This window comes from Nicotiana attenuata, unplaced genomic scaffold, assembly GCF_001879085.1.
Source record: "Nicotiana attenuata strain UT unplaced genomic scaffold, NIATTr2, whole genome shotgun sequence".
NCBI classification, from domain to species: Eukaryota; Viridiplantae; Streptophyta; class Magnoliopsida; order Solanales; family Solanaceae; genus Nicotiana; species Nicotiana attenuata.
In genome coordinates, this window is record NW_017670753.1 from 149,163 (window position 1) to 162,814 (window position 13,652).

The 13,652-nt window shown below is 38.4% G+C and overlaps 1 protein-coding gene, 1 non-coding gene and 1 pseudogene across 2 annotated transcripts; 2 read left to right on the forward strand and 1 right to left on the reverse strand.

The window, feature by feature from the left end:
- The window catches only part of LOC109243007, a 29,977-nt pseudogene extending 20,432 nt beyond the window's left edge, over window positions 1–9,545 (forward strand).
- A 319-nt stretch (window positions 9,546–9,864) lies between these two features.
- TRNAH-GUG lies at window positions 9,865–9,936 on the reverse strand. Its single transcript has one exon. It is a non-coding gene; the product is annotated as a tRNA-His (tRNA).
- Window positions 9,937–12,800: 2,864 nt separating this feature from the next.
- LOC109242999 lies at window positions 12,801–13,422 on the forward strand. The gene is made up of 3 exons (XM_019409892.1): window positions 12,801–12,899; window positions 12,981–13,178; window positions 13,279–13,422. Exons 1-3 carry the CDS (start codon window positions 12,801–12,803, stop codon window positions 13,420–13,422), a joined length of 441 nt encoding a protein of 146 aa, XP_019265437.1.
- The last annotated feature ends 230 nt before the right edge of the window (window positions 13,423–13,652 follow it).

Here is a 13,652-nt window from a genome sequence, read left to right on the forward strand (position 1 = left end):
TTTGATAGGACATATCCAGATTTTGCTAGTGAACCAAGGAATGTTCGATTAGGTCTGTGTGCGGATGGCTTCACGCCTTTTTCTGTATCTGCCACACCATATTCATGTTGGCCTGTCTTTCTTACACCTTATAATCTACCACCCGAGTTGTGCATGACTAGTCCATACATATTCTTAAATTGTATTATCCCCGGTCCACGTAATCCGAAAAGTTTGATTGATGTATATTTGCAACCTTTGATTGATGAGCTAAAACAATTGTGGTACGATGGTGTTGAAACATATGACATATCAACCAAGCAGAATTTCATTTTGCGTGCTAATTTAATGTGGACAATTAATGATTTTCCTGCGTATGGAATGTTGTCTGGGTGGATGACTGCTGGTAAGCTAGCTTGTCCTTACTGCATGGAAAATAGTAAAGCGTTCACTTTGAAATATGGCCGAAAGCAATCATGGTTTGATTGTCATCGTCAATTCTTGCCTCCTGATCATGAGTTTAGAAGGATGAAAAATGCATTTAAAAGGAATAAATTTGAATGTGATTTCCCACCTCTGATACTTTCAGGTGAGGAAATTTGGGAGAGGGTCCAGAACTTCAATAAAGTTACTGAAGTTCCACCTTATAGATTCCCCGGATACGGTGTTACTCATAATTGGACGAAACAGAGTATATTTTGGGAGTTGCCGTATTGGAAGGATAATCTTCTCCGTCACAACCTTAATGTCATGCATATTGAGAAGAACTATTTTGACAATTTGTTCAACACAATGATGGATGTTAAAGGTAAGACAAAGGATAATGCGAAGGCTAGAATGACTTACAAGAATATTGCAGGCGGCCTGAATTACACTTGCAGACAGCAAACAATGGTAAGATGTTCAAGCCCAAAGCAAGTTACACATTCACTTTGGAGGAAAGACGGCAGGTTCGTGATTGGGTAACGAAGTTGAAGATGCCTGAGGGTTATGCGTCGAATTTTGGGAAAAATGTTGATATGGAGGTAGGGAAGTTGAGCCATTTGAAAAGTCATGATTGTCATGTTTTCATGGAGACCTTAGTGCCTATTGCATTTTCTGGTTTGCCTGAACGAATCTGGAAACCCATCACAGAGATTAGTTTGTTTTTCAAAGACTTGTGTTCTTCCACATTAAGGGAAGAAAACCTACAACGGATGGATCAAAACATTCGTGTAACTTCTACTAAGATGTAAAAGATATTTCCATGTGGGTTTTTTGATGTGATGGAACACCTTCCAATCCACCTTGTACACGAGGCACGACTTGGAGGGCCTGTTCAATGCAGATGGATGTATCCCTTTGAGAGGTAATATTTTAGGTTTGATGTAATTTTCTGTTTTAATTTAAACAAATTTTCTTCGCTAACCTGAAATTATGTAGGACAATTGGCAAATGCAAACAATTTGTTAAGCAGAGGAATAGGATTGAAGGATCTATATGCGAAGCTTATCTTGCGAAGGAAACTGCCCATTTTTGTTCTTATTATTTTGAGAGTAATGTGGCATGTGCTAGGAATAGGCCCAACAGGCACACGGTCGACCTTAGGAATGATCCATTATATCCGCCTATGTCCATATTCAATCAACCAGGCCGATGTTCTAAGGATGTTACAAAGAGAAGTTTGAGTGATATGGAGTACAAGTCAGCTACACTTCACGTGTTGCTAAATTGTCCTGAAGTTGTACCATATCTCAAGTAAGTATTGATTTAGTAGTTATCAAAATCTAAAAATTACTGTGATTACATCTCAATGCAACTACTAAAAATATTTGATGTGTCACAGTCACTTTGTGGGTCAATTTGGCCATGATGCTGTATATACGAGATTTGATACGTGGTTCAAACAATTTGTAAGTTTCTCCTTAAAATATTCTAACACTATGTAGGTAAACAATGTTTGAAAGTTATGCTAACTTATGAATTTATTTAACGATTTGTAGGTAAATGATCCAAATAATGGTGTAAATCAATTTTTGAAAGATGTATCTTGGGGACCTGGGGTTGAGGTCACAACCATGTCTAAGTACGTTGTGAATGGTTATAAGTTTCATACAGAGGATTGCTCTAAAAATAAAAGTAGCAACAACAGTGGTGTGTGGGTTCAAGGTAGTGATGGCAACCAAGATGGAGATATTGATTATTATGGTGTGCTCAAAGAAATAATAGAACTAGAATATACAGGTTGGCCAAATAAGAAATTGATACTCTTTAGATGCAAGTGGTTTGACCCACATCCAACAAGAGGTACAAGAGTACACAATCAATACAACATAATTGATGTTAATCATACGAGGGAGTATGATCGCTATAATCCTTTCATAATTGCATATAATGTTAGGCAAGTGTATTATGCTCCTTATCCATTGCGGCGGAATAAGGCTGATTGGTGGCTTGTAATAAAAACTAAGCCTGTGGGTAGGGTAGAAGTCGAGAATGTGTTAGATGTTGCATATCAAAACGATATCTCCAGTGTTCACCAAATAGCGGACGAAGTTTTAGAAAATGATTTGGAACATCCTGAACACATATTAGAAGAAGTTGATATGGATAAAGTAAGAATTATAGAAAACGAGGAAGAAGAATCAACTGATGAAGCTCAAACTAGTGAGGAAGAAGAATTCTCGGACGAGGAACTATACGTCGATCAGCTTTAAAAAGTTGGTTTCTTTAATAACTCATGTTATAGCTAGTTTCTTTATATGTTTCAATCTAACTTTGTATTATGTCATGCAGATGTCAGGCAAGGGTCGAGGTAACAGTGATCCTACTGGTTCTCGGGGTAGAGAAAAGCCTAGGAAACAAAAGAGGAGGGTAGAAGGTACTACTCAATCCGTTCCTGCCTCTTCACAGATGCCTGTGCCTATGCCTGTGCCTGCGCCTCCACCCCAGGGCTATTCTGAGCTGCCAGCGCATGTCCAGCCCTACACCTTCGTGCAGACGCCAGGTCTTTCTTCACAGGGCCATAGGACTGTACGACCTACATACAGTCCACCTGTCTCACATCCACATAGATCGCATCCATCAGCAGCTTATGGATCGCATCGATCCATGTCACATCCACATGGATCACACCCATCCGTGTCATAGCCACTCGGGTCACAGCTATCTGTGTCTCATCCACTTGCGGCCCATACAGTAGTGTCGCACTCACACGGCTCGCAGTCCCAGGGCTCGCAGCCATCTTCATCTGGGACTCCATCTATTTCAGGCCTTCGCCTGCGAGATACTAGTTCTGACCCCCCTACACCTTCCACACATGCCTCCGATGTACATGCTTCGGACAATGATGCTGCTAATGACGAGGAGGTGCATTATGATGAATATGGCAGGATCATCATAGTCCTTGAGGGTGACGGGTAAGAGTTATTTGTTATTTTAACTTTTTTTGTTTAGTACAGTTTTACTAAGATATTAATGTGTTTTTTTTAATAAAATTGCAGGTTCATCCCTAGTAATGTTACTACAAGGATTATCACCAAAGCCACTAGAAAGCTTTATGATGGTCCTTATGCGACTTGGAGTGAATTCCCATTCGCTTTCAAGGAGGCAATCTTCAATCAATTTAAGGTATAAATATTCTTTTAAGCAGTATAATCATTTATTAGCTTTTAGCTAATATTATATTATAAGCAGTTAATGCACTTAACTTTTGAATAATTATTAGCTAATAAAAGCTAAGTATAATATATCGAATATAGCTTTTATGATATTTCCATCTAAATATGATATTTCCATATAATACTTGACTTTTGAAATACAGAGCAAGTGTGTATGGGAACACCGCTATAGCGCGGAAGTGGCTGCAAACTTCCATCTCAAAGCTCGAAAGCGGTTGTCCCATTGTTTCTCCAAAGCTAGGCAGTTGAACCAGAAGCCTGGCTGGATGCTTCAGGATTTATGGGATGATTTGCAAAGGCAATGGCTTACAGCAGAGTTCTTAGAGAAGAGCGAAAAAGGAAAGAAAGCCCGGGCATCTGAGAAGGGAGGATCCTTGCACACTGGAGGTGCGGTCAGCCTAGGGACGATAAAACGAAGAATGGTACGTAATTGCTTAATTTATTTTAATTTTCTTAGTATATGTATTCTGTTTATTAACTAAAATTTATGAGTTTTCAGGAAAAAAAGTTGGGGCGTCCGATGAACCAAGATGAGCTCTTCAAGGAGACTCATATTGTGAAGAAGAAGAAAGAGACGGACCAAGAAAGGTGGGTCGAGGGCCGAGCCTCGACTGTACATGTAAGTTTTCACTTTTCATTAAGAATTTTGATTTACTTTTATATAAATTTGGAAATAGCAATTCACATATTATTTTTCTTATAGGGTCGCTTCACAGCTGAAGTGGAGCAATTCATACGCAGTCAGCCACCTAATGAGTCTGGCGCGCCAATCCAACTATCGGACGAGGATGCTGAGAGAATGTGGACGCAGGCTGCTGGCGGTCCAAAAGGGGGGAAGGTATACGGGCTTCCTAATAAGAAATTCCATCGCTGTAAGTGTGGAATGCAAGGAATAGGGACTTCCTCCCAAGCCGAGCAACTTGATGGGGAGAGCCTCTCCTCTATGCGGGAGACTGTGGCAAAGCTCACATCCGAGCTAGAAGCCGCCAAGGAGAGAGAAAGGCTTAGACATATGCAGTACTCTGGCATGCAAGCTCAGTGCAAGGGCATGCAAGAGCAGATCAAAACTCTCCTAGCTTCTGGCAATTTTCCAATTCCCCGGTCTCGTGAGTCATCGCCAGAGGCTCGCCTTCCCCGTGCTCATTCCCCCCGTCCTCCCCGTGGTCATTCTTCCCATCATCGACAAATAGCCCATTTTAGATACCGTCATGGTGAAGAAAGTTCATCAGACGGTGATGATAATGATGTAGAGAACAATCTTTGAACTTATAAGTTTATGCTAGACAAATACAATTGGTTTTCGAATGGTTCTGTAATAACATTTAACTTATTAGTTTGCTAATTAGCTTAAAGTATAAAGTTCTATTGAACTTTATACTTTGTTCGTTATAATTGTTGTTGTTGTTGTTGCTGTTGTTGGCATATTTGCCTATTTAGGATTTTGGTAAGCTGGCAGGTGGTGTAGCTGCCAAAAGAGGCAGTTCCTGCCAGCATTATACTAAGAAAAGCGACCAACTTTGGTCGCTATTTGGTCGCATTTCTATATAAAAAACAATTTTCTGTGAAATAGCGACCAAGGTTGGTCGCTATTTAACCCAGATTCCCCAAGTAGCGACCAAGATTGGTCGCTATTTACCAGAAAAATAACAATTTCTGGAAATATGGCGACCAGAGTTGGTCGCTTATTAATAAATAAAAAAATTAATTCATGTATTTAGTGACCAAGTTTGGTCGCTTATTTAAAAAAATAATTAAAAAATTTATAGTATAGCGACCAACATTGGTCGCTATTTTTCAGATTTTAAAATATAATATTTCATATACAGACCAAAGTTGGTCGCTACTTCATAATTAATAAATAAATAAAAAAAACGAAATTTACAAAAAGGAGACCAACTTTGGTAGCAAAATTTATAATATTAAAATAATATAGCGACCAAAGTTGTCGCCAGGGTCTTTACCGGAATATTTGGTCCTTTGACTTGAGAGACCAAAGTTGGTCGCTAATTAGCGACCAACTTTGGTACCTAAGGTAAAGGGACCAGCTTAATATCGACCAGGCACGTTTGGTCGCTTTTTGGTCGCTTTTTGGCCAATAAGCGACCAACACTGGTCGCTTTTTGTGGTCGTTTTTTTCCGGATTTTTAGTAGTGTTCTACTGTTAATTTTTGGTTTCTGTTGGCTAACATATGACAGGTAATTGGCATAACTAGAACAATTCTCGTCCCACAAAACTAGAGCAATTTAGCGATAGATTAGCGATGAAATTTGTAACTAATTACAGTTTTTTAGTAATACTGTAAATAAAAGTAATCAAAGTAGCTGCTGCTGAAACCCCGAGAATTTATTTGTTTGTACAGATGAAAATGAAATTTCAACTGCTGAATCCCTGCAATATCAGTTTACCACTATTCAAGCTGCCACGACTAACTTCTCAGCCGACAACAAAATTGGTGAAGGTGGATTTGGTGTTGTTTACAAGGTGAATTCAGTTTTAGAACACAAGGGGTGTATTTGCTGTTAGGTGTTTGTCCCGATTTTCTTTCCATATTTGATTTTCGTATTCTTCGAAAGAAGTACAACATATTTAACATAATTGATTTTACGTTTTACGAAAAGAAAATTATAATTACCTCATATTTAATTAGTCCTTTTCTTGGAGGAAAATATTTTAACTTCTATAAATTAAGGATATATCATTCATTCTCATTCAGTAGCATCCACAGAATAGTCTCTAAGGAGTTTAAGTGTCTTGTTTAGGGAGAGAATTTCAGGACAAGTGTTAGCATGTTATGTTACTTGTGTTTGCCTCTTTGTGAGGTTGTTCTCTCGATATTGTGTACTCTCTTTTATATAATGGATTGCTCATCTCCACTTGTGGATGTAGGTCAATTGACCGAACCACGTTAAATGTTTGTGTCTCTTTTGTTGTCTGATTTATCATCGTTCAAAGTTTGCTTTACTAGCTTCCGTATGATACCTGATTATTTTTATCCTAATATTTGCTACGACGGAAGTTTTTCTTCCATAACAATATTTTCCATGAGAGTCATTTTCTGTTGTGACTTCCCTCATTTATTTTTCTTCGATAATGACTTCTGTCGTACCAAACACGTCCAAATATTGCCAATTAAGTCCATCTTCCATTATATTCTTAACTTGCATTGATAATTTGATATCTTATTACACACTCAGGGTATACTTCCTAATGGACAAGAGATAGCTGTGAAGAGGCTATCGAGAAGTTCAGGGCAAGGTGCACAAGAATTTAAGAATGAGATCATATTGATCGCGAAGCTTTTAAGTGAGACTATTGGGATATTGCTTTGAAGCAGAGGAAAAGCTACTTGTCTATGAATTTGTCCCCAACAAAAGCCTTGACTATTTCTTATTTGGTTAGTTTCAACTTTCAATTTGCTAATATTCATTTTATTCTTCCTGTTGCTAAAATGTTCCATGCCAGTAGTATGAATAGTATTCTCATTCTTTCATATTCTTAGAGTTTTGTTACTACTAATTGTTTCTTTTGCTTCGGCTATCTTATTTCCTTATTATCTTGCTATTGTTACTGGCTCTTTTTCCATGGCTTCTACACTACCGTATTGCTTTCAACACTGATGCGACTATGCTTTCCTTGAGCCGATAGTCTACCGGAAATAACCTCTCTACCTTCACAAGGTAAGGATAAGGTCTGCGTACACAATACCCTCACAGATCCTACTTGTGGGATAACACTGGGTTTGTTGCTAAAATTACTTATTAGGGAAAGAAATAGCCTCTTGCAAAAATTCAAGGTAAGAGTGTATGTAGATCCAATGTTATATGATCCTTCCTCGAACCGCACATATAGCCGGAGCTTAGTACACGAACAGTCTTTTTTTCCTTTTTTGGCCTATCTATCACAAAGATGCATTTACTTAATCTAGTGAAAATCTAGCTTATGCTACTTACATGCAACATTTTACAAAGAGTGATTTCTTCAGATCATTAAGAGGTAGTTCAAGTTGTCACTGCTAGTTTTCTTGATTCCGAGATTTACACCTTTTTGCCTAAACATAACTCTGTTTCTGATAAATGTTTAGATCCTGAAAAGCAGCAGCTACTGAATTGGTCTCGACGTTACAAGATTATAGGAGGGATTGCGCGTGGACTACTTTACCTTCATGAGGATTCGCGTCTAAGAGTTATACACCGTGATCTCAAAACAAGCAATATATTGTTAGACGCAGATATGAATCCCAAAACATCAGATTTTGGAATGGCAAGAATATTTGGAATTGATCAAAGTGAAGAAATAACAGGCAGGATTGTTGGGACATAGTAAGTTTTGAGTTAGCTATGCTAATATATCCTCTTTTCCTGTGTAGTTAGATTCTAATGTTGCTCTTTTGACATTGCCCATTGAATCATTGAATATATAGGCACATTTGTAACTTCCACTTATAATTTGGAAGTTGTTAAAGGTCTGGTTTCCTTTAAAAATACCCTTTTTCTAGCTAACATTTCTTATTGTTTGTTGTACTATAGCGGTTACATGTCGCCGGAGTATGCTATGCATGGACAATACTCTGTTAAATCTAATGTTTTCAGCTTTGGTGTTCTACTTTTGGAGATCATAAGTGGAAAGAAGAACAGCTCATTTTACCAATCAGATGGAGCTGAAGATCTTCTTAGCTATGTAAGTTCACATTCAGGGTAAATTTCATAGATGGTCAGTCAACGTTCATTTTATTAAAAAGTCACTAAATTAAGGAAAGAATAATTAAACTTTTTGCAAGTATCATCTGAAGTCACTAAACTGCTTTTCATAATAGAAACGCTCAACTTTGTCTATGTATCACGTTAACTCGTTAAGTCACTAATTATAATCATGCACAAGAAGGTGTTGCCGCCACCGGTGGCTGAGGCAGGATTTCCACAAAGGGGTTCAAAAAAGAATTAGTTAAAAAATTAAAAAGGACTATGGCCAGTGGGAACTAAACCAGCATTCTCATAAAGGTTTTGAACCCCCTTGATCACTGAGCTATGTTTTTGGGCAGAGGATTCAAAATATAATATATATAGGCACAAAATAGATTTTGCCTTATATGTACGGTGTAATTTTCCGGCGAAGAGAGTTCGTGTGAACCCCCTTCCACCCCCCTAAATCTGCCCCTGGCCGCCACTAGTGACTTTCTATGATCGCAAAGTTGAGTGACTTCTTGGTTACAAAAAGATAGCTTATGACTTTCTTGGTTAAAGTTATAAATGCAGCTTCTGCTAGATATATAAGTCGCTTGCTGATGCTAACTTTGAATCATTTGATCGATAAATCTTGTAGGTTTGGAAGAATTGGAGGGACGGCACACGATTGAATATAATGGATCCAACATTTGGAGAGTCATACTCAAGAAATGAAGTGATATACAATGTATACATATTGGATTATTATGTGTTCAAGAAGATGTTAATCAAAGACCTACAATGGAATCTGTGGTGCTCATGCTTAATAGTTACTCTGTTACCAAGCCGGCGCCTCAGCAACCTGCATTCTTTTTTCGTAGTCGATCAGAGATGCTACCAAAAGGGCTGGAATCAGATCAATATTCTACAAGCAAGTCGATACCATTACTGTCCGAGAATGAAGTATCCATTACAGAACTGCAACCAAGATAGACGGGTGCAATGCCGTCTATTGTGAAACAATTACTATCTCTTACAGGTCAACTTAACTTGATGGTGTAAAAAGTCTGTATATCGTGTTAAATCTATGTCTAATAGGAAGGAATAACGTGATTGAATGAGACTTAAGAGGGTAAATTATATTGTTATTTTCCCATATGAGTGGAGTTATAAGGCTTAGTTCATGATATGCATTTACTAAGTATTTCATTCAGCAGAAAGCTGTATCTATATGACATTATTTCTCATTACTAGCTTTCTTATATTTCTTATTAGTATAAGGTTTAGAAACGTCGCATGAAAGCGTAATATTTAAGTGGAGAAGTGTTGAGGGATGCGCCCATTATCCTACGAGTTTCCAACAGTGCGCAACTGGCTCTAACAAAGTTTGACGAGTCTCATCTAAAATTTCTGCCATTTTAGTGCAACCTAACATAGGACTAGCTTCCAAAAATCAGTTCATAATTAGTGTTTTAAGTAATAATCTGATTATTAAGAAATCACTATTAATGACTAAACTATAAGCTCCAACAAAAGGTCAAAAGTGCAAAAGTGCAAAATGTAATGTGGCTGCTGGGATTCGAGCCCAGGTCTCCACGGCCACAACGTGGAATTCTCACCACTAAACTACAGCCACTTTGCTGGCTTAGTAGTAAACATGATATAAATATCTAGTGGTTACATTTATTATTACAAATATTCTCAATTTAAGTTCTTTTATAAGATAGAAGTCATATAGGCAGGGGGAAGATATGAATTTATAAAAAGTTATTCATGAAAATATTACAATGGTATTGTTGAGATTGAAACTTATAAATTAAATGAGATTTTTAACTCTTTTTACCACAACATCATAATTTTTACTAGCTCTACCCCACCCCCATATATGGGGGTCATCTATTAATCTTGGCCGTGCACTCTAACATGATTTATCATGACAAAGTATATCATTAAATCAATGATTGAAAATAATTAATTTTAAATTTTTTTTACCTTAATGATATATTTTTATAATCATGTAAATATTATGACATATTTAAAACTATAAGTAAAAAATTCTTTCGATAAATCAGAAAGAAAAGGTGAAAAACATGCATTTTGAGGCTAGGAAATTTTAAATCTTAGGACAGACAACTTATTAATGAAGAGGTCACAAAAGAAGGATTCAATTGGCTTATTCATCCATCTAAATGCACCCTAGCATCTTCCAAATTCCATAAATTGGAAATAAAATACTACTATCTATACTATGGTTGATATTTGGGTTAATAATGACTCAAATACTCCTAAGCTAGTCTTAAACAAACTAAATAAGCGAAATTACAAATCTAACCACCCTATTATAAAAGTAGCCATAAATTGTTCTTGTGCCCTTTCCTTGATAGCTATCTTGATCTACATCATTGTTTAATACACTCAGGTTCGTCTTTACCTCCTTGTCGTTACGAAAAGGAAATGTCGAATATGAACTTTGTGTAATTAGACCAGTGGTGGAGGACTTTGGGGGGGGGGGGGTACACTTTAAAATCCCATTTTTATTAACTTTCTTGGTTTTGGGCGTATGAGCGTGTGGTAGGCGGGAAAAGGACACTCTAAAAAATGTGTTGCTTATCTTGTTTAGTGTTAATGTAGTAGTTAATTTCAGAAATCTATTATTTATTCCGCAATTTGATCAACTTGACATTTACGTGTATAGCATATCCTATCCAAAAAATTTTTGGGCGATAGAAGAAAGAACTGGCAGAATCAAGATTTTTATCAAGGGGATTCAAAAAATAAAAAAAGGTAAATACGAGAAGAAGTTAAAGGGATTCATTCAACATCTAATATATTGAAATAAAACACGACCTTATATACGTAGTGTAATTTTTGGCTAAAGGGTTTTCAACTGAGAAGGAATGAGAAAAGAGAGTAAGGGAATTATTGGAACCATTATGAGCGAAAGCGAATTTACGATGTGAATATTATGGGTTCAAGTTTGAAATTTTATTATAACGCATTTGATTTACAAAGTTTAAAATTTTTTTTAACAGATTTTTTAATACAAAGACAACGTTCAAATCAAAACTATTAGGTCCAAATAAACGCGTGATTAATGAGCTGGATCCACCCATGACTATGGTTAGCAAAAAGGTTTAGGGTATGTTTGTTAGGAAAAAATTAACAAATAAGATACGAAAATGTAACAACATATTGTTGTGAAAATTTGTGATTGGTGAAGTTAATCGAGATATGTATTTATCCATATTCGAAGTGAAAGAGAGATGAAATTTTAACTTCTAAATATAAATACTATTGCTTAAAATTTTTATTTATTCGAAAAAATGAATGTTATAATTTTTTATTTACTAACGCCTCTCTCTCTCTCTCTCTCTAACCTCTGCTAACGCTAGCGTAATTCTGGCGACCTCCACCGGAGACAGGAAAGTCCCCTCCTCCCTTCTCTAATGTTTCCCCTGCTTTTCTTCTCCCTCATCCTTCCTCTCCTCTTCTCTCCTCTTTCTCCATCCCAGATCGTCGGATCTGCCCTCCCCCCCCCCCCTTCTCCCCTTCTCTTTATCTCCCCCCTGTTTCTGCCTCCTCTTTCTTCCTCATCCACACTCCCTCTTCTCCTTTGCCCCTATCTTCTTTTCTCCAGCTTTTGTGTTTTTCTTGTTTGCTTCTTGTTTTTCGTTTTTTCTCTGTCGACGGGCATCTCCGCCGGGCAGCGGCGTTCTTCTTGGGTGGCTAGGCTTGCTTGGTCGTCTTCTGTCCTTTCCTGGAGTGCTGCTTGTCGAATTTTTCGGCGTAGCAGCGGCGGCAGATGATTCTGCACAGGGGCAATTTTCCGGCGATCCTTAAGAGGTAAGTGAGGCCCAGACGCGGGCAGCTGGAAGCGGGCGACGTGTAGGTATTTTTGGACTGTAGCTGCTGTTGGTCAACACCATTTTGGCATCCGCAGACATTCTAGGTTCTATCATTCCTGCTTCGTATTTGCGTCTTGCGTGTATATAGCTTTGTTGCCTGCCTTTTACCCTTGATTATTGCATTACTTGCCTGCCTTTGTTGCGTTCTTACCTTTCACTGCCATTAGTTGTGTCACTGTTTCTCTTGTGTGATTTAGAAATTTTTTTAGTCTATATTGAAGCTTTTCAACTTGTCTGCATTTGCAGTAGTTTTAATCTTAATTTGTAGTCCTTAGTTTCTTTGTTGGTGGGGTGGCTAGTCGGAACGATGGTAGAGTAGGGTCATGTCCTCGGGTGGGCCAGGGGGAAGGACGGAAAGAGGGGTAAGAGATCTAGTAGGCTGAGAGTGGCGCTGTGGAACATAGGGACACTGATGGGTAAGTCTATAGAGTTAGGGAAGATTCTTCAGAAGAGAGAAATTAATATAGCTTGTGTTCAGGAGACTAGATGAAAGAGTACGAGGGCACGGGATGTTAACGGGTTTAAGCTATGGTATTCAAGAGGAGCAACGGGCAAGAACGGGGTAGGTATTTTAGTTGATAGAGATATCAGGGAGATGGTGGCGGACGTTAGGAGGGTGAATGATAGGCTAATGACTATTAAGCTAGTGGTTGGTAGGGTCATTTTAAACATGATTAGGGCTTACGCGCTTCAGGTGGGCCTGGGCGAGGAGGTCAAAAGGCGCTTCTAGGATGATTTGGATGAGGTTGTGCATGGTATTCGACACTTCGAGAAGCTCGTCATTGGGGGTGATTTTAATGGCCATATTGGGGTGACTGCTAGGGGTTATGACGAGGTGCATGGCGGGTTCGGTTACGGAGTTAGGAATGAGGGTGGTACCTCTTTATTGGATTTTGCTAAAGCATTTTACTTGGTGATAGCTAATTCGTGTTTCCAGAAGAGGGAGGAACACTTAGTCACTTTTCGGAGTAAGGTTGCCAAGACTCAGATTGATTACCTCTCTCCTTAGGAGGGGTGATAGGGGCCTTTGTACTGATTGCAAGGTTATCCCGAGCGAGTGTCTGTCTATGCAGCATAGACTCCTAGTAATGGACTTGGAGTTCAAGAGAGTAAGGAAGAAGAGAGCGCTGTACGGACAACCGAAGATTAAGTGGGGAGCCTTGACTAAGGCAAAGGCGCAGGAGTTGGGGGAAAAGCTGTTGGCCATGGGGGCCTGAAGGAGTAGTGGGGACGCGAGTAGTATGTGGACCACAACAGCCAATTGCATTAGGAAAGCTGCTAGAGAGGTACTAGGGGTATCGAAGGTTATTCGGGAGGCCACAAACGGGACTAGTGATGGAATGAGCAGGTTTGATAAGTGGGGATTTTGACTACTTATTAGCGCCTTTTAGCTTTTATTTTAGTCTAAAAGCATTTAACTGTGTTCCCGAAACTAAAGAAATTGTGC